At 36.5% G+C, this 21,723-nt stretch overlaps 1 protein-coding gene and 1 long non-coding RNA gene across 2 annotated transcripts; both read left to right on the top strand.

Moving 5' to 3' along the window:
• Positions 1–6,103: 6,103 nt before the first annotated feature.
• LOC113321594 lies at positions 6,104–6,789 on the top strand. Its single transcript, XR_003346790.1, has 3 exons — positions 6,104–6,253; positions 6,340–6,408; positions 6,504–6,789. It is a non-coding gene; the product is annotated as an uncharacterized LOC113321594 (long non-coding RNA).
• Positions 6,790–7,295: 506 nt separating this feature from the next.
• LOC113324036 lies at positions 7,296–9,542 on the top strand. Its single transcript, XM_026572375.1, has 6 exons — positions 7,296–7,310; positions 7,908–7,994; positions 8,240–8,416; positions 8,640–8,801; positions 9,032–9,085; positions 9,210–9,542. Exons 1-6 carry the CDS (start codon positions 7,296–7,298, stop codon positions 9,540–9,542), a joined length of 828 nt encoding a protein of 275 aa, XP_026428160.1.
• Positions 9,543–21,723: the final 12,181 nt, after the last annotated feature.

Genomic DNA, 21,723 nt, shown 5'->3' with positions numbered 1-21,723 from the left:
TATATTATGGTATGGGAAGCTTGCCTAAAACTTCTTATACCTCTCCCAATATTCATATAGAGACTGCCCAGACATCTGTAGAATGCCACTAATCTCCTTACGAACGGATGCCGCTTTGGAAGCACGAAAATATTTCTCCAGAAATAGCTTTTTCATCTCAGTCCATGTTGTAACACTCCCCGGAGGAAGACAATACAACCATTATTTTGCTAAGTCTGTCAATGAGAACGGGAAGGCTTGCAGCATACCCATATCTCTGTCTGTAGTTGCATGCCTCAGACTTGTCATTGTGTTCTGAAACTGTTGAAGGTGTCGATTTGAATTATCACCTGGATGTCCCTTGAACTTTGGTATATGATGAAGTAGATTCGACTTCAGCTCCACTGGGTTGGTGATTGTAATGCACGGTGGTTGCGAATATAAGCATGGAGATGTCAACTCTCCTAACTTCCTCTCCGGAGGTGGAGGTGGTGGAGGATCTATCTCGTCATCTGTATTAACCATCTCTTCTGTAGAAGGTTCTGGTTGCAACTGTGGACATGCTTGTAGTACTGTTCCCTTGCGAGTTTGAATTCCACACCTCAGGTAATCCCAATCTTTCGGTGCCAGGGATTAAGTACCTGAAACAAAATTCTCAAAAGTTAAATCAAAAACTAAAAATAAAAACTAAAAACAAAAATAATTATTAAAAATAAAAATAAATAACAACTAAAGCTACCAACTGCTCCCCGGCAAGGACGCCAAAATTTGATGCGTGTCGTAGGTGCTCAAATTAATTCACTTATACTCTACTTTACTAATGAATAATATAGCAGTAAATAAGGTTCGTTCCAACGAAGAGCAGGGAGTTTTAGTTGTTAAAAATGTCACAAAGGGGGGTTTTTGTAAAAGATTTTAAAACAAAGAAAATAGCAAAACTATTTAAGATGATTAAGTTGAAAACAATGATGATAATTATGACCAGGGAATCCTTCTTCGTTACTAAATATTCATTAAATTAATATATTCATCTATTTATTGTTCATCACAGATTATTACCAATCGTGGAATAACATCTAGCTCAGTGCTATCCTCTGAATTCCTTAAATCACTGAGTACGGAAGCTCTCCAATACCAGATTCTATTCTTCTAAACCACCTAGTAGTAGCTCACTCTAGATGTAATTTTTTCGAATACTTTATCTTTTATGAATTATAGGTTGATCCTAGTAGGTAGACTCTTAGCTCAAGGTCCACTTTCTAGGGTTATTTTTACTCGCAATCCCTCCACAGAATCCCTCTGTAAAGAATTAATAGACTGTTACACTTATCTTTTAAAACTTTACTAGCATTAGATTAATTGATAAAACGATTCAGTTGGCCACCTAAACAATTTTAAAATTAATCATAGATATTCATTGTAGTAAAAACACGCAAAAATCATGTGAAGAACTCAAAATAGATTTTTATAAGAATTTAAATCATATTTAGAACTTATAATTCATTCCTAATCAAATAATAAATTAGCTAGACATAATTGAAGTTACAGAAAGCAAACTGTAGTTGTAGAAGATCTTTAGCCCCTGCTGCTGTAGTTGTAGAAGATCTTTAGCCGCCGCCACTGCTACTGTTGCAATACCCCTTTTACTACTGTTGCATATATTAGACTTTTTATGTTTCTGTTCTTGAGAAGAATTTTACCAAACAGGTTATGGACGTGAAAGTGAGGGTGAGGAGATGAGTTCTGCTGGCTCTTTGCACCTCTATTTATAGGTTTTTCTTCCTCAACTTTCAAATCTGATAACTCCCAAGTAATTCCTGACCGACTCAAACAGTATATCATGTATTAATCTTCACCATCCATCATAAAAATCCAACGGCAACAGTGCTACTTGGTGACTGTTTTTCCGACCTAAAACTTATCTTAAACTCTGGATTCTCACCCAAGATTTAAACTTCCAAAATTACCCAATCTCTACAACCGCGTACAAGTGATTCATGTTTATCTTAGACGCGGAAATAACCTACAGAGTCGCAAATAATCACGGAAGCAGCATCAGTTCCATTCTGTATTCTCGGTCAAATATCTTGCTAACAACATATCCAACTCCTCAAGTTCGTGCTTGTCTGTTCCTTGTCCAGCTCGAGCTCTCATGTCCATCGCAGACATCAACACCCGAGTTCAACTAAAATTCTCCAACATGCACTCTTCTTCATCTAACCAGTTAACTCACCAGCTCCATCATCAACAGTATAACAAACTCGAACAACCAACAATTATCATCTCCTGCAGCAATCATGTCTTTCATCATTCCCTGTTGTATTGCCTCTTGAAACAATGTCCATAGACTTCATCTCTTCAAGCTTCATATTACCAGCATCAGGGATCAACAACATCAATCATCTTCAATCGCCGATGGCAGCAACACCACAGACTCGAGCCGTTCTTCTCCTGTTTCCCTTTTTCTAACTCAAGCTTCTAGAATCACTGCGAACTTCATTTATCCCCATAACGACCAACCAAGCAGGACTCAGTATTTGCCACAAATCATTCATGCAGAAAACTTGGTTGTGTAGGAGAAGACGTATCCCTGAACTGGTCGCGCGCTTTTCAATTTTGAATAATGAAGATGGAGATGGCAGCCCCTTGTAAAATACGTGAATGTGTTTAGCAGTCCCTTTGCACTACACCAAATTCCCGGATTCATAACAGCAATTCGTAATGGCTACTCGGCCGGTACAAAATTCCTGTTACAAATGGCCATTACGAAAATTTCGTAACAAGCTATAGACGTTACTATTGTTTTAAAAATTCGTAACCAGCTTAGGCCCTTCGAAATTTTTTGTAGGCGTGCCACTCACACGCTTGGTCACACTTCAGTCGTAACACCTTTAGTATGTGCGTGTGCCATTCACATGCTTGATAGATTTTCCCACCCACAGCAAACTGAACTAGAGGATGTTTCCTCCCTCTTCTTATCCTTAGGTATTTCTCTCCTCTCTCGACCATTCATTCATTTTTGTTCTTCTCTTCTTCTCTCTGGAAGGTCCTTCTGCTCCTAGTTAGTAAGTTTGCGAATGATTCGCGAATCATTCGCGAATTTTTCCGTATCGCGAATTTTACCGTCTTATTCGCGTACGTTTGCAACTCCGAACCCAAGTCGCGTATTATATGGCATTCCCGGATTATTCGCGAATCGTTCACGAATTTTACGTATCCCGAATGATACGTCCGCTTAATTCGCCATAAATTCTTTAGCTTTTACTTTTCAAAGACTCCACTTTTTGGGCTTTACTGCCTCCCGAGCATACACGACCGAATATTAGACGTGTTGTAATTTTTATGAAACAAAAACGACTGAAGAGATTTGAAGGTGAAGGTGAGAGAGATCTCAAACTCACTAACCAAGCATCTAAACCACCATATGACGTCCTCTTGGATAACTAATGTTGTATATATTATTAATATCATCATATTAAGTTTATTTTTTCTTTAAATAACTCACACATATGCATAAAAATTGGTCTATGACCTTATAAATACAAATTATTTGTTATATATAGATACCGAATTTTCAGAGCCGAACTCACATTTATAAATCGAATTATACACGTACGTATGCCGTTCCGAATTACTGACGAATCACGTCCCGTTGACCGAATTTTGGACCGAATCTGGATTTTACAAAACCGTATAATACTCGTACGTTTGCCGTTCCGTGCGTTTGCCGAATCCCGAATTGCTAACTAGGCTTCTGCTCTCGTTTCACTTCTTCTCTCTGGCGATTCTGAGAAGTGAAAATTGATTATAGAAAAACAGAGAATGAGTCTGTATAGATGATTAGGGTGATGGTATAATTGTTGATGTACGAAGGAGAATAAGTAGGAATTTTAGGTTCTCTGTGTGAGGTGATGAATCAGGGAGAGAAGTAGGGTTAGGGTTTATTCTTGAGGTGAAGAAATCATGAAAAGATGATGGATCTGTTGAGAACCCCAGTGATTCATGGTGGTGCTGTTAAATCAAGTGTTGATTCAACTCAGCAGAAATGGTAAGTTGATTTAGGGTTTCTCAAATTAACTATGAGTTGTGTGTTATTGATGTATAAATTGAATAATCTGTTAGGGGTTTTTTCTTGATTGAAGTATGGATGGATGTTTAGGGTTCATTTTTGGATTTCATACGGAATTAGGGTTTACTCTTATTTTTTACCCAAACTAGGAACTAGGGTTTATTGTGTTCAGGATTACAAAAGAAACAGTTGAGTATGGTGATATAGTTGAATTGATTATATTATTATCTCAGCCGTTTCATTTCATTTTTGTTTTTAAGTTCCAGAAATATAGTTGAATTGATCATATTATTATCTCAGCAGTTTCGTTTCATTTTTGTTTTTAAGTTCCAGAAATTAGTATTTCTGTTAGAGGACAGAATTCTGTTCATAAAAGAAAAAAAAACGCAGAATTGATTGATATGGGTGTATCACTTTCTGAGGTTAATGAGAAGACCATCATTCGATTTTCATTTTCATTTTTGTTGTGGTTACTAATGCAGTCTCTCCCCGCATCGACGCAGATAAGGAAACAGGTGCTGATAGATGTCGTTAGAACTGCAAATAAGGACTTAGGTGCGTCATTTTCCTGTTTTGTGTATACGCAGACTATAAAATTACCAAGTTATTGCTATTTTTCCTTGCCGAAAAGTTCAAACTTGGTTGTAGAATTTGTTGTCTTTGTAGACAATAAACGAGCATGCTGAATATGGTCTTGCAGCAACTTGGCTTAATAAAAAATACGAGAATACGGTGCCACAGTCAAAGGATATACATGTACTCAAGGCTGACCCATCTCTGTTCCAGTCCAAATGAGTAGAGAATGAAACTGATATGAATGACGACGACGCTGATGAGCTTTGCAAGTGTAGGTCTTTTGAAAAAGGACATCCAGTTCTCAGGGTGGAAACAAGTCACCTTCTTGCTTCAGTTATTGTAAAGTTTCGTAATCCTTTATTTTGTAAATATTTTATTCGTGTAACGAGTACTTTTCTTCGTAAACCAGAGAACGTAGGTTAATTTTTGCAGTGTAGATAACAGTGGTCGACAGCTGCTTATGGCTGTCAGCATATGCACCCATAAGCATAAGTGGCGTAAATGGGAAGCATATGCAGATCTCCACAAAAAGGTTCTAATTTCAGTGCATATAACTTTAAATGTTACTAGCTTAAACTATTATAACATTTCTCGATTTACTAAACTTAGATTCAGATGCCATAAAAAGACAAACACCACCATACGTTATCCATCAAAAAGAAAACTAGTTGTGCATGATAGTTTGTATATGGTTGGCCAAAGTAATTGTCATCTGATTTTTAATTGTTTACATTCAAATTGTTATTTAAGGTTTATGATTTTTTCCATTCAAATGGGTAATGATGGTTTGCTCCAGGAGATGGTGATTGGTGTACTTGCCCATAAAGGTACATACTTTCTTTAAAGATGCTTAAGATTTTAAGCTCAAAGGCCAATTCAATACTAAAGAAGTTGAATCAAATGCTATATATGGTTGTAAGTAAAGTATTATTATTGTTAAATCTGGGTGTTAATGTTACTAGAGGAAAAGGTTTTTATTTCAAAGGAGTTGGGTACTTCTCAATCAGGAACTTATCAATTTTAGCTTTGCATTCCAGGGAACTGGGTGGAAGAACTACATACTGCTGCTAACTCCATTCGACGAAGAACTTTACAAGGTTAGAATTTTTCAAGACTTCCAAGTCTTATCTGTATTTGAGTACTGAATACTGATTGTAGTATGCTGACGATTTTTAGAAACTTGATGTTCTTTCAAATGATATATTTGCTAAGGCTCTGGTAAGCAGTGGAAGAATAGTAAGTCCTCGAGAACTATTGAGTTAGATTTGACTATGGTGTTCAATGGATTTGCAATTTGACTATCTAGGTACGAGGAGCAGTTTAAAAAGCTGGTACTTCACACTATGCTCCGACCAAATTGCTTGTCACGGCCTTTGTTTTTGTTTCAGAATTGATACCCTGAAAGTGGTGTTTGGGTCTATCCTGTTACTATATGCATCACCCAAGTGTTTTAAGTCATCTTATTTGTTTATAAGGTTGAGCAGTTAAGAAAGAGGTTTATCCACTATTGCTCCAGGGAGGGCTTGCCGGTGATAGACGGTGTGTAGTCCCAGCTTGAGGATTTGGTTTTAGTGCACAACAGATATGTGAAGTTATCCTAGACAACACCTTAACCTTCCTGCTCACAAGGTCTGTAAATTGTTCTGTAGGGAATCAATGTTTTGTTCTATTTTGGATTTCAGTTTCTTTAACATATTTTTCTTTTTGTTGTTCAGGTAATGGTTGCAACTGTTCGTTGTGAAGAGATTGCCAATGAAAAGCTCAGTCACTTCACCTCAGATGAGGTATCTATGTATCTTCGATTTCAAATCCATAGATTCTTATAGAGTTACTTCGAATGATTGTTTTGTACATGATCCAATTTTATTGATGTGACCAGGGTTGGTTAAGCTGGCTTTGTGTCAGGCTTCGGAGAAAACTTAGCTCTATGTAGTATCTGGAAGTATCTGCAAGTTTTGAGTAAGCTTCTATGTAGTATTTGAGCTGAACTTATAGTGTTTAGTAAAAATGAACTGAACTTGGTCTATGTATTCCATTTGGTACTTGAAGAATTTGTTCTTTTTGATGTGAATTGTTGTATGAATTGATTGAATGTTAATATGAATTGATTGAGAAACTATTGTTGAATTTGGAGGGATGGAATGGAAGTGTAGGCAGGTTATTTATATTTCCAGCTTGTATTTTCGGCGGGACATTTTCTGCCGGTAATCATTGACCTGGTCAAAATTGGTCATCATTGACCTGGTCAACATTGGTCAATCATTGACTAATTTTGACCAGGTTCATGTTGACTGGCGGTAATTTTTTTGCTGTTACTAAAAAATTCGTAACGGCTGTAAGCTGTTTCAAAATGCCACGTAGTAACGGCTGTGGCATGTTTCTCATGTGCCACGTAGTAACGACTCTAAGATGTTACGACCACGTTGTTACAAAAAAATTCGTAACGAGCTTGAGCTGTTACCACGTGTCAAAATCGTAACCGATATTCGTTAAGGCACAGTTGCCGTTAACAGATCAGATGCCCCTTAACACTTTATGAGGTGCCAATAGTAGTTGCTCGAAAATTGACCATTTTACCCTTTTAGCTTCCAGTTTCTTATTTTGCTCATAACTTCTTCATACGAGCTCCGAATGATTTCGCCATTGACTTCGTCTTCGCATCCTCTACAAAATGAAATATGCACTTGTCAGTACTCAAAGCAGTATCCATAGTACGGCTGGATCATCAAGACCTAAAGAAGATCACACAAAATCTGTTCCAATTGGTTTTAGATTGAAACCAACTGATGAAGACCTAATATTTCACTTCCACTTTGAAAACCATACGCCCTTACCCCCAACTAGCTAGCAGCTATCCCAGGCACATCCGGTATGGGCTTTGGGTCTCTTCCTTTCACATTATAGGAATTTAATTCGAAGTAATCAAGTATTCCTCAAATGATTAGTATAATACAGTACATATGATCGCACTCTCAGTATTTTGAAGACAACGTCAATAATTTCAATTCAAATATCAAACTAGTTAATCTAAAATTCAATTTTAATGCACTTGGGGGATACTCAAGGGTGATTTTAGGCATTACAATTTTTTTTTGGATAAGGGGTTCTTTAAATTACTTCATAATATATATTCTTTTTTCTTGAGTATTCCCCAATTTGTGAGAGTATCCCCCAATTGTGGGTTCCAAATTATCTAGTAAACGTATACAATTTGCTCTTGGATATTTTAATAATGTTTCATGTGTATTATTTTTTAACTTTTGGTTGTGTTGAATAATTTCAGACGGAATTCGGTGACATATACGATTGCATAAACATTTACAAACAACCTGCTTTTGATCATCCATTGCTTAGAAATCACAAGATCCAGGTAATTGAATTTTCAATATATTTTTATCAGAAAAAGAATGTAAAGGACCTTTCTATGTCATACAATCTCATTTTTACTTAACAATTTTTTTATGAAGATTATATATGATGTTTACATATTATATATGATCTTTTTGTTTTCGGTGTCTCTAAGGATACAATGAATAAATCATTTGGTAGAGTTTCTAGTTAAATGAGGTAATTTTGGTATACTGATGCATTTTTTAACGACCGATATACATGTAGACGAAACCAAATTTGAATCAAGAAGAGCAACTCGATGAACTTATATCTAATATGATTCCCAATGTTGTACGATCTAAACTTGAAGGGTGTCCATCAAAAAGTGTTCCAATCCGAATAACCACAAAGGAAGAATTGATAAATGCGAAGTTACTTTCTACTTGGATTAAGCGTCGTCATGTAAGTACAAATTATATTTTTTGTATTTTATCAATGAGTATTGTACATCCATTTCCATTTGGGGAAAATAAATATTGAATTTCTAGTACTGATTGCAAATTATATAAAGCGGTTGATTGCCTCGTTTATATATAACGTGCATTATCCTAAAGATTATCTTGTTATGTACAAGTTTTAACGCTTCCTATTAAAAGAAATTTATTTTGTTTTCAATTGTTTTCAGTATGTATCATCTCAACATGTTGCTGATAAAGTATATTATGGATGTAGCGTTAAAATTGCTGAAGCAAATCCAAGTATGGATCGGAACAAGTTTAGCACTGGTCAAATTTGGATACAGAATGGTCTTGATGAAAAATTAAATAGTATAGAGTTTGGATGGGATGTAAGTCATCTTCACAGATTTTTATAAATAATATATCTTTTATATGTTCATTTTTTTTTCATCTAAATCATAATAATATTATGTGACCTAGTAATGCCTTTCTTCGCGACATAACAATTAGATAATTGGATTTTACTCATCCTTGACACTAAATTATTTTTTCCCTTTTGCTATATATATATATATATATATATATATATATATAATTAATTCTTTGATTACACTTTCAGGTGTACCCTCGGTTGTTTGGTGACAATGAGGCTCGAGTATTTGGTTTGTGGACGGTTTGTAGTTGATTTTTCTATGCTATTTATTTATATTTAAGTATTTAGATGTTTGCATATAAATAACTCCAAAAAGAACCACGTAAATATATAATACATTGATTGTTGTATGATTATTGTGTAGGCTGATGGATTTAAAGAAGCTGGATGTTATAACATGCTTTGCCCTGGATTTGTGCAAGTCCATCCTGAGTATTCTTTTGGAGAACATATTAATGCTGGTACCTATGGAGGGGATCAGCGTGCGTTTTATTTTTCATTGCATCGGGACCCCGAAAGTGGAAACCGGTGGTTCATGAATGGTGTAGACAACGCAAAGATAGGATACTGGCCAAAAGAAATCTTTACTCATTTAGCAAACAATGCATCTGTAATTGGATATGAAGGGGTTGTAGGAGCAGATCTTGGGGAACTCCAGTTTTTGATTCTTAATATACTTGTTGTATGCTCAACATGAAAGTCGCTAACGATCGTGGAGATTTTGTGGACTTTGATACATCAAAGGTGCAACTGAACCATGATACAAGAACTAGTTGTTATGATCTTTTTTTTCCTGTTAGAGACCTTTTAAATGGGATAATTATGTTTTTCGGAGGACCAGGCGGTGATTGTCAGTAATTTTAATCAGTTGTAACCGAGTATTAAATCTTTTAATAAATAAGTTTTTTTCTTTGTTATATTTGGAAAAGATGTTTACCTTTAAGTTTCGCTTTATCAAAAGCTTCGTATAGTTTCCCAAACATCATTTTTGCCATCTCTTTCTTTTACTGGCTTACGGTTTAACATCTTTTAGAAAATTATCCTTACAACCCCATTCATGACACTAAACCCTAAATTTAAGAAACATGAACCATTTTGGGTGAAAATAAATTATATATAAATTAGGGCACATATTTTTGGTCCAAAACAGAGATAAATTAATCAGGGCACACATTTTTGGTGCAAAAGAAAGATATTCTTATTCATGGATGGAATGAATGGGAACTATCAATTTGTTTTCTTTTTTTTTGATGCCCTAGATTAGTGGTGTCTAGACTACATCCAAACATCTTAAATTGGATTGGATTTCAGCAATTACAGGGTTCAAACCCCTACCTCCGCAGTGGGATGGAGCATGCCAACCACCAGACCACTTGGTTATTGGCTAACTATCAAATATCTTTTTTTTAATCAGTCAATAGAAGAAATTCATTAAAAAAAAGGTACTTAAGGAGGTACCTCAACTCAATAAATACAACCGATACAAAAAAGGAGATCGAATTTGGAATCGATCACCCAAAGAAAAAACAAAGAATAAAAAGTCAAGTGGGAATACTAATGAACCAAATCCAACTCAAAGAGGCCCATAAAAATACGACTCCCACAAAGCTATTACCGTGTTAGTCGTTAAATCTAATATTTTCGTGTTTGACTCCGCCCAAAAATAAGCTTGAATCTTAATATCTCGAATAAGACTTTCCAAGTTTCGCTTTTTGTGATCGAAGATTCTAGAGTTCCTTTCTTTCCAAATGCACCACCATATTGCAACCAGTAAGTTGTTCCATATACGGTCAAGTCTTTCATCACCCCAATCATGACTCTAAATTTTTATAGTTTCGGAGATATCACTATCATAATTCCAATTGGAGTTGCATCATTCGGAAAAATAGTCCCAAACTCTCTTTGTTCGCCAACAATCATAGAATAAATGAGCACTTGCTTCATCTTCTTCTTCACAAAACCAACACACCTTATCCACATTCATACCCCTTCTAATAATCTTGTCCGTCGTAATCAACCTTTCACGGTATAGAAGCCATAAAAAAAAAGTTTACTTTATACGGATAATGTCGACCGCAAATAATCTCACTTGGAAAGCTAATATCGCCTTGGACGTAAAGAGAATCAAACCCGCATTTAACCGTATAAGTATCAACCGTATTGTTTCTATCTACCATCCACAATCTAGAATCTATGACCCCTTCTTGAATATTCACCATTTCTAGCAAAGAGTTTATGGAAGCAATCTCCCTCATTATGGCTTGAGAATATCTATTTCGAGACTTGAACTCCCATTTGATGCCGTTACTTGAAAATTCATATAACGTAGCCACCACTTTCCCTTTTGTTCTTGAAGCTCCAAATGCCAATGGAAAAGTATTGCATAAGACGGCATCTCCAATCCAAAAATCTTCTCAAAATCTAATTTCATTTCCCGCACCGATTTTATATTTCACATGTTTGTTAAAATCCTCGAGCTCGTTATAAGTATTGTACCACAAACTACATCCTTTTGATCCTTTCGGTTGAAGAGTTTCCCAACCGGTTAAAGATTCTCCGAATGTTTCCACAATTATTTTTCTCCAAAAAGCATCATTTTCCGTTCCAAATCTCTAGCACCATTTTTTGAGAATCAAATATCAATAAATGAAGAATTAATTCTTCTTAATATAAAGAAGAATGATTTTGTTGACGTGTCAGATCCACATTAACTCTCATCGTTTCTACAAATTATAGGCATCCATGAGGACAACAAATTTATAAAACACGTTGGACCAACCAATGCGTTGGTACTTAACGAGGAGATACGTCCTTACCAATCCGGTATCCATAGGAAAAACATTTTCCTCCAAAACTCTATGTTCTCTCCTTCATGGGAAGAATCATTCGATCAATCAATTACTTTGGTATTGAACAGTCAAAGATTTGGGGGTTTAAATTAAATTCATTGGTATTAATCCTTGCTTGCTCATGTTTTTCCAAAGCAAAAAAGCCACATGGACGTCTCAGTTTTCACCTAACAGCTGCGTCTTTTGGTCAATAGTTGTTGCCTTAACAGTATGTACGAAAAGTCTCAAGGGAATAATTGACAATATGGCTTCCCGTACGTGCCTTTTTGCTATATCGTCACGACTCTTTGTTGGGTGCAATAATTAAAATAAAGAAAAAATCAAATAAACAAAAGTTATTGATAATTATCTCCTTTATAAATGGAATTGATTGATTGACGAAACGAACGAGCTTCTCATATCTCCACAACAGCAACAAGGCAAAAATTTGGAAAAACAGAGTGAGTCACGTGTTCAACACGTTGCCCTTAAGACATTAGCGCCCGGCTACACTCAAGAGTGATGCTATAGCCCTCACAGGACGGATATTTCCAGGATAAAACACCCTACTATACCTACTACTAGCATATGTAGTAGATGCTCAACTTGATCTTGGCAACTTCGAAAAAACCGTTAAGGAAAATCGCGAACTCTTAAGAAACGCTATAAAATATTTTCCCTTAGGGGTCCCTCTAAAATATAGAACAACCCCTTTCCCATAGATTTTACAAAAGTAGTGAATTTCTTTATATAATGGAATTAAACAATTTAAGAAGTGGAAACTCAACAATGTGGGACTAATAAGTTTATATAGTTTCTTAAAACTACTAAAAATTGGAATCCCCACAATGTGGGACTAAAAAGTTTCATTCACAAAAGAAAACAATAAATTATAATTTTTTATTAAAACTTTAAAAAATTATTTTTTTATTAATCGTTTTCCAACAATCCCCCACATGAATGAAAACTCAATAAAACATGATAACACAGATAGATCTTGGTAAATCAACATCCCAACCTCACGATCCAAACAGACTGATCGTGCAAGTGTTGAAATCATACTAGTCATTTCGACGTCCTCTCCCTCACACAAAAGTGTGTTGACCCCAGGGTCATACTATGGATTGCATAAATCATAATAATATTGAGAGCTTTCATCTTTAGTTCTCACATGGTGAGACTATAGGTATCTTTCACCAAAGTGAAAAAGCATGAACTAGTGAACCCTTAGTGACCTTTAGGTCCTAAGTTCCAGTAATACCAAAACCATCAAAACGAAAATCACATAAAAAGCGCAGGAAATACCATTTTAGGCAGAGGTGTCCATGAGGTCTTGAACCTTTGCTTAGTGAGATATTACCGGAATTACTTGCTAGAGACAGTGAACTATGTCTTGAACTGCTAGCATTTGATGTAATTCGCGATAACAACCACGGGTGATATCTCCAAGATTGCTGCCAAGCTCGTGCCGTTTTTTCCAATTTGGCCCTGGACATATCCTGTTTCTCAGAATGCTCTAGAGAATCAAAGCTCATATTCTCATAGGAAGCGGCCCACTTCCTCATTCAGATAGGTGAGTTTCCATAAAGAGTGTTACTGCTACACCCCACTTCAATCTTAAATTGAAACTATAGAACTCATTAAGACTTCTTAAAAGTCATCCTTCACATGCAGTCACACTATCACGTTTACACCATAGGGAAGGGACAGAGAATAAAATTCTCTGATAGTGTTTACCTTTACCCACCACAAATTAGTTGTCTCATTCGAAACCTTGATCTTGGGATCTCCAGTCAGCAAGGTTGAGTATCCTTCATGGCAAGTTTAATTTATGAGCTTAAGCCTCATCCCCTTCGATGTGTTTCTAACAATCTCTTTGGATGAACCTTTCGTCAAAGGTTGCGCGATATTCTCCTTGGACTTTATCCAATCAATGGAAATAACGCCAATTGAGATTAGTTATTTTTAGCTTTAGCTATTATAGCTTGGCTAACACAGTATATAGATATAGCTGGCACAGGCCTATGCCAGAGAGGAATGTCTTCCAAAAAGAATCTTAGGCACTCAGCCCCCTCTCGTGCTTTATCTATCGCAATACTCTCAGATTCCATAATGAATTGAGAAATATATGTATGTTTGGAAATCTTCCAAAACAAACCTTCCTGCTAAAGTGAAAACATATCCACTCGTAGACTTAAGACTCCTCTGAGTCAACTATCCAGTTTGCATCACAAAGTCTCTCAAGGACAGCAAGATACCTTTGATAAATCAAATAAAAGATAATAGAGTATTTTAGGTACCATAATACTCTACTCAGTGCATCTGAATGCTATTGCTCTGGACTATAATTATATCTACTTAACTTACTCACAATATAGGCAATGTCTGGACTCTTACAGTTCATTAAATTCATCAGACATCCTATAACTCTTGAGTATTCAAGTTAAGATACTCCATTACCCTTTTTTCTTGAGTCTACAAGAATAATCGTACGGAGTACAAGAAGGCTTACAATCACACTGATTGTATCTTTTAAGCACAAATTCAAAATAATGAGAATGACTAAGACTACATATGTTAGATTATTTTCTAATCCTCATCCCTAAGATTACATCAACATGGCCTAAGTCTTTCAAGTCAACATTCTCATTCAGCGCATGTTTTTAGTGGAATTAATCACATCTATGTTTGTATCAAGTACAAGCATATCATCAACATACAAGCATACAATCACACAGGCATCCTTAACAAGTTACTTGTAAATATACTTGTCAGATTCATTAACTTAAATCCACTACACATTATCACATGATCAAATTTTCCATGTCACTGTTACGTGTTTATTTTATAAACCATACAAAATTTTGTTCAACTTACAAACTTTGTCATCATAACCTTTCACTACAAAGTCCTCAGGTTGGTCTATGTAAATTTCTTTATCTAATTCACGATTTTAGAAAAGCTGTCTTAACATCCATCTGATGTATCTCTAATTTGTTTATGACAGCAATAACAATTAGCATCTCAATGTAAGTAAATCTCGTCACATGTGAATAAGAATCAAGGAAATATACACCTTCTTTTAGTTTATAGCCTTTAGCTACCAACTTAGCCTAATATTTTTCTACAGTTCCATATACCTAATGTTTCCTCTTAAAGACTCATTTACATCTCATGGTCTTAATCTCTGGAGGTAAACTGTAAACCTCCCAAGTCAGGTTCCGACGGACTGAGTCCATTTCACTAAATGAAACTTCTTACAAGAATGGGGTTTCAGTAGATATCAAGGCTTCTTTACAAGTCCAGGGCTTAGACTACGCTAGGCATGTTATGAAGTCAGCTTCATAAGAAGTCCCAAGTCTAATTGTTTTACTTATCTTAGGCTCAACCTTAACTTCATCTTCCTTTAAGATAAGTTCTGACTATTTGAAAATAAATCTAGGGTATCAACAACACATCTCTAATGAGGTACAGGTTTAAGAATAAACATGTTCAAAGAACTCAACATCCCTAGATTATGTAATAGTATTCACAACAAAGTCAGAAAAATCACACCAGAAGTATGAAAAATCAGAACACACAACCAAAAATCTATATGTAAAAGTATACTCAGCATAACTTATATGAAGACACAATCACCATTTTTGGTTTCTATCTAGTTCTTCTAGGAAGAGGAATGACAATCTTAGTCAAACACCCCCACACTTTGACACATTCATAAGAAGGTCATCTACCTATCCATAAATCATATGGATTTTTATCTGATCCTTTAGGGTACTCTATTAAGGATATACTAGTTAACATGACTGCCTCCCCCCACAAGGCCGCAGGTAATCCTGAACTAATCAACATGACAATTATCATCTTCTTAAGGATACAGTTGTTATGTTCAAGGATTCTAATTGGTTTTGAACTTCAAGTTTATACATCTTAAGGCTTCTAAGGCATCATCCTTATCCCTAAGCAAGTATACAAGACAGTACCTCGTGCAATCATCTAAGGAAGTTATAAACCATCTTTTACCAAAGTGATTTTAGGTTGAACTCATGTCATCTAGGCCTAACTGAATTAATTTTAAAGCCTTAGAATTACTCTGAACATTTGTGCTAAAAGGTTTTAAAGAAAATTTGATTCTTCACATATTTCACTTTTGTGTTCAAAGTCCAAACTAAATTTTGGTACGCAGCCTAAGCTATCCAGTTAAGCATTGACTTATAAGTTTAAGGTTACAAGCTTACCACATAAAACAATCAATCACATAAAGAAAGCACAAGAATCAACTATGTTCACATCATCAGTTTTTTCCGTTAAGCTTATATAGACCCAAAGTCCTATAACTCTTGCTTAAAAAAATAACTGCCTTGTTACAACAAGTTTTCCAGAAAAAATTAAGATCTTAAATCTTTTTCCATCTACAATAAAACAAGATACAAGATTCTTGCATATGCTTGGAACATGAAAACTTCATTCAATGTGAGAGTATTACAGATATGAGCTTCTGCTCGACCTTTTTGATGAGTGCCAAATAATGTATATATTTATCCCTTTTTGTTGGCATTTAACTCATCTTTTGTGCAGTAATTCTACATTTTATCCCATATTCTGTATTTTCATTGTTTTCAAGAATAAATATTTTTATTAATTAATTTTGCATTTTTAGGTAATAAATAAAGTTCGGATGACTTGCGGAGCAAAAAGAGCAGAAAAGTAGTGAAAAGCCGGGAGAAATCACGCAAGGAAGCCGCGAAGAATGGTGCGCACAACCTCATTTTCTACACACAAAAACGCCTCCGTTCTCAGCCATCAGATCAGTTCTCAGAAGCATCCGATGGTCGCTCCTTCATAGAGCATCAAAATCTGAAGTCTCTGCCAAGCACCACAGCGCTGAAATTCCAAGCCTTCAGATTAGATGGTAGTTGAATCCAACGGTTGCTCCCTTGCTGTTCATCAAAGTTTGATATCTCCGCCTTACACTACAGCACCTAACCTAATCTAGCACCGTTCGTTTCGTTGTATCCCTTCATCCGACGGTCGCTCCTCGCTTGCCTCCGCATCACCATCCGATCTACCTACCAGCTCCACATCCCACGGCTCATCCTCGCTGTTCATCCAACTCGCTGCACCCGCCTCACACTCGAGCAACCTAACCATATACCCATCGCCAAACACTCCCCTCCTTCTTTCCATCGACTTCTTTCTCACCTCCCTCTGCAACCACCATCACCCTGCCACAACCACCTTCTCCCTGCCGCGCCACCAAACGCCCTGCCACAACCACCTCGAGCTCACACACTGCCACCCTATCATCCTACACGTGATTGATAGCTTCCCCCATCCTTCTAGCCCTTTATCCCATCAACTTATTACCTAACCTAAACCCTAGGTTATGGGTTGATGGATTAACGTGTGCTAGAGAGAAATTGAAGGCATGGAGAGGTAGAGGAGGACAAATATAAGAATGGGTCGAGTTTAATTTGATGTTGCTACATCAAATTAGGTAAAAAAATCAAACCCTAGTCTACTGTTAATTTGGGAATTTTTTTTGGGTAGAACCCTAATTGTGTCTGTGGGTATAAATAGCCTTGGGGTGTTGTTGTAAAACTTTATGCCTGGAATAGCCGGCGTCCAGGACTTTCATGTTCTGTTAATGTTGTTTTTCTCTTCAATTTTGTGTTGTTTCATGCACTGCTCATGTTCTGTTAATGTTACTTTTAATTTCCTGTTATGTTCCTGTTAATGTTAATCCTGTTAGTGTTTACTCTGTTTAATGTGCCTTTGTTAGTTTAAATGCTCAACTGTTGTTTCAATTCATTGTCAAGAAGTGATGGTATGCTAGGTTAGAGCTTTCAGAGCACTGAATTGATTGAGTAATGGAAGAAATCAGTGCTCAACTGTGCTTAAGATTGATTGTACTGTCAAAAGACAGTCAATGCTAGGAGCACATCAGTTGAGCAAGCTGATTATCTTGCCATTCCTTTTTTGTATGCTTAACTCTCTTGCATTGTCACCATTTCAGTTTCATTATCATCCCTGCCCTTGGCTTAGGCCTTGGTTCATTTTGCATTGTTCTCTGCTTGTTTAGTCATTGTCTTGTAAATTTTCTCCATTGTCTTTCCTGTTAACTGCCTTTGTTCTTCATTGCCTTGTTTTGCCCTGTTGTTGCCTCTCTTGCACTTGCCTTGCACTGCTGCTGTGCACTTGCCTTGCTGCATTGCACTGTTTTCTTCCCCTGCACTGCACTGTGCACTTGCAGTGCTGCTGCTTTCCTTCCTCTTTGCTGCATTGCTTGTGCTGCTGCTTTCCTTCCTCTTTGCAGTGCTGATGCTGTGCAAGGCAGCAATTCTTGTTCTCCTTGTTCTTGTCACTGCATTCTAGTTGGATGTTGTTCCTGTTGCTGCAGCTGCCTTTTCCTTCCACTGCTGCTGCTGCTGCAACTGAGCCCAAAGCTCACTTCAACACTGAGCCCAAGTTCAATTCAGTGAAACCAAAGGCTAAAGGCCCAGGTTTAATCCCAAGGCCCAGCCACAGTTTAGGTTAAGGCAAGCCCAAAGGCCTAGCTAAACCAAGCCCAGTTTCTAAGACCAAAAGCCCATCAGTCCACTGAACTTAATCAAAGCCCAGTTCATTAAGGCTCCAAGCCCAAGTTCATTATTAAGGCCCAGTTCAATTCATTTTAAGACCAACTGAGTCCAAGGCTCAGTTCAAATCAAAGGCCCAAAGCCTAGTGCACTTCAAGACCAACTGAGCCCAAGCTCAGTTCATTTCATTGTTAAAAACAAACCCATTAGGCCCACTTTACTCAAAGAGTATTCAAAGCCCAACAATAGCAATTTAGAGCCCAAATAGCTAGAACACTACAAAACACTCCCAATCTCTGTGGATCGACCCGTACTTGCACGAGCTACAACTGACGACCGTGCACTTGCGGTATTACTGTAGGCCCGCGTTTCATTGCGCTTTAATTTTATACCCATCTTTGAGGCCTACCAAGTTTTTGGCGCCGCTGCCGGGGACCATTTTGCACTTAAATATACCTATCCCCGGGCCCACCAAGTTTTTGGCGCCGCTGCCGGGGATTGGTGTTGTGTTTTTCTTGTGTTTTTTTTATTAGCTATTTTTGCATTTCACTGCATAGCATTTGCATCTGCATCTGCTTCACTTCATTTGCTGTTGGACCTGCTGTTCTGAACCTGTTTTCCTCTGCTGGGACGCCACCAAGGAAAAGAACCAAAGCCCAACTGGGTTTTTGCAACAATATCAGAGCAGCTGGGCTGTGCTTAAAAGGTAACCCATTTAAGAGAACCCGAATTGTGGGCTTCCAATTTTTTTTAATTGTGGGCTTGTAATATTAAAGCCAATTTTTGGGCTTCTCTTATTTTCTGTTGGGTTTGTAATAATTTATTTGTGGGCTTGCTTGTTTGTTTAATTTTTGGGCTTGTGTATTTAATTTTTGTGAGCTTGTTTAATTTGGACTTGTAATTTGTATTCTGGGTTTTTAAACCCAGCTGAGCTTGTAACCGATCACGCTAGTTGAACTCGTTAGTGGGCCGAGTACCCAAATTCTAGGCCGAGATTTTGGACTCAGTTCCACCAAAAGTTTTCAACCAAGCGGAGCCAAAGCAAAAGCAAAACAAACAGTGGGCGTGCTCCCATTTCAAAAACCAAATTTTATTTTCTTTAAAAAAAAAAAAAAAAAAATTCTTTTTCTCCCATTCAAAAAACCAAATTTTACTTGCTCCCATTTTAAACCAAATTTTTTCTTCTTTATCCCATCTTAAACCAAAAGTTTTATTTTACTCCCATTTTAAAACCAAATTTTCAAATGTCTCCCACCGAAACCAAATTTTTCCCAAAAATCCAAACCCTTTAAAAAACCAAATTTTGGGCTTTGTAACATAGTTACTTAGCTTTTGAGCCAATCATGTCTGGATTTTGGTCTGCTCCTGGGGATGGAAATAAAACTCTTAGAGAACTTGCTTATGGGCATGTGCCACGTTATGAACCTTCCACGGACCATGATGTCAATAGTCATAGGAATTATTATGGACATTTTCAAAGTCCTGAGCCGCAACACATGAACCCTAATGACTATTCATACATCATCATTCATCGCAACGTGAAAATGAACATTTTGCTAGTGCCTCACTCACACAATCATCACTTATGGATCAAATAGAAGCTCGAATCACAGCTTTAGAAATGCAATCACATGAGGAATCTGTCACATCTAATTTTCTTAGGCAACCTGAAATCTATGCATGTCCCGCATGTGGTAGTTTAGACCACCCTGTTGAGCATTGTCATATTTTGCATAATTTTAGGCAATCTAGAGAAAATCCAATGTATGAAATGCCCATAAATTGTGAGAATGGTAGTCATTGGGACCATAATCAATCCTTTGAGGGTTGCGATCAATATTTTGTAAACCCTAATGACCATGCACACATGTACCATTCACCACAATTTGAACATGAAGAATTTTGTACTCCCATGAATTTAGACTCCACCACAGAAGCTTTAAGACTCTGCAAGCAAGACTATGATAGATCTACAGCACGAATTCATGCACATTTAGATCAGATTTTGCTTCACCGACAAAAGGAGGAAATTCATGAGGAAATGTATGTTGTCCCTAATGAAGTGTCTAGTCCCATTCATGTAAATAATGTTGAATATGAACCTAATTTAGAAGAACATGAATCGACTAATGACACCACCACTGTTAATGAGGACCAATATGCATGCTACCATGATGATGATTATGATGATATGTTAGAAGAAAATGAAAATATTGTGGAACCTGTTGGTTCAATAACATATGGCTTCTCGCCCTCGACCTTCATGAATGTTGTTCTTTCTAATACTCGTTGTAATTCATATGATTTTGATATTAACATGGGATTCGTACAATTATTCTGTGAAGATGAGCATGACATAGGAATAGTTGAATCTTCTGTAGACACTAATATGCATGAAAATATATTTGATGTGTCTGATTCTCTACCTAGGTCACATTGTGATATTTCTCCTGATTTGCCGATGCATGAGAATAAATCTGTTGATGATGTTGATAATTCTGATTGTGATCTTGCCAATTTGATTGATGATTGTGAGCATGATGTGACATGTGTAGATGAGTTAGAAGATTTTGATTTGATTGATAATGATATGCCTATTCTTCTACCTAAGTCACAATCTGATGGCCTTCCACCCAACCTAGATTTGGTTTGTACCAATATTGTAAAACCAATTTTTCTGAAAATTCCCAACCTAGGTTTGGAACTGTGTGCTTCCCAAGTCCTCTTGGACTATTTTGCTTCAAAATATAACACTTTTAAGGAACCACAGTTGGAATGCATTTCTTTGCCCATCCCGAAAACAGTCCATTTTCAGTTAGACCTTGTGAATCCTGCACCCCTAAAATTGTTAGATTTTGTGCTTAAAAGTAAACCTGTTGAAAAATTTTGGTTTAGGGGTGATTCATTCGGTTTTTCACTCTCACTCCCATTTAAGTCCAATTTTAGTGTTTTGAAACTTTCCATGTCTCTACACTTTTTCTTTTGGGTTGATCCTCAACTCTTTAGACTTTTGGTGTATGGTGAATTTTTTGTATATAATCCAGTAGATAAAATTTCTTAAAAACCCTTTTGTTCCTTTTGTATATATTTTGCTAATCCAATATGATCTCGGTTGAAATATGTTGGATTTTTTTTGTGCCTTGAATAACGGAGTTTTAATTCTGCTTTCGCCGAAATCGGGTATTCTCTCTCCTTTTACTCTACTCAGCATGTCCCTTTCCATATGTTGCATTTTAATTCTTTCCATATTTTGAAACATTGAGGACAATGTTTAGTTTAGGTTTGGGGGTATAGAGTAGATACCATGATAATTTGCCATAATTGAAAACGAACTCCTTCTTCTTTTTGAAAAAAATTGAAAAATTCCAAAAAAATTGAAAAATCAAAATTCAAAAAAAAATTAAAAAAATTGAAAAAAAATCATAAAAAATGGAGCTCATTTACCTTGAAATGTTGACTCTTGTGCAAATAT

This window comes from Papaver somniferum, chromosome 11 (genome assembly GCF_003573695.1).
Source record: "Papaver somniferum cultivar HN1 chromosome 11, ASM357369v1, whole genome shotgun sequence".
NCBI lineage: Eukaryota > Viridiplantae > Streptophyta > Magnoliopsida > Ranunculales > Papaveraceae > Papaver > Papaver somniferum.
The sequence above is the reverse complement of the archived record's forward strand: the minus strand, read 5'-3'. Positions and strand labels throughout refer to the sequence as shown.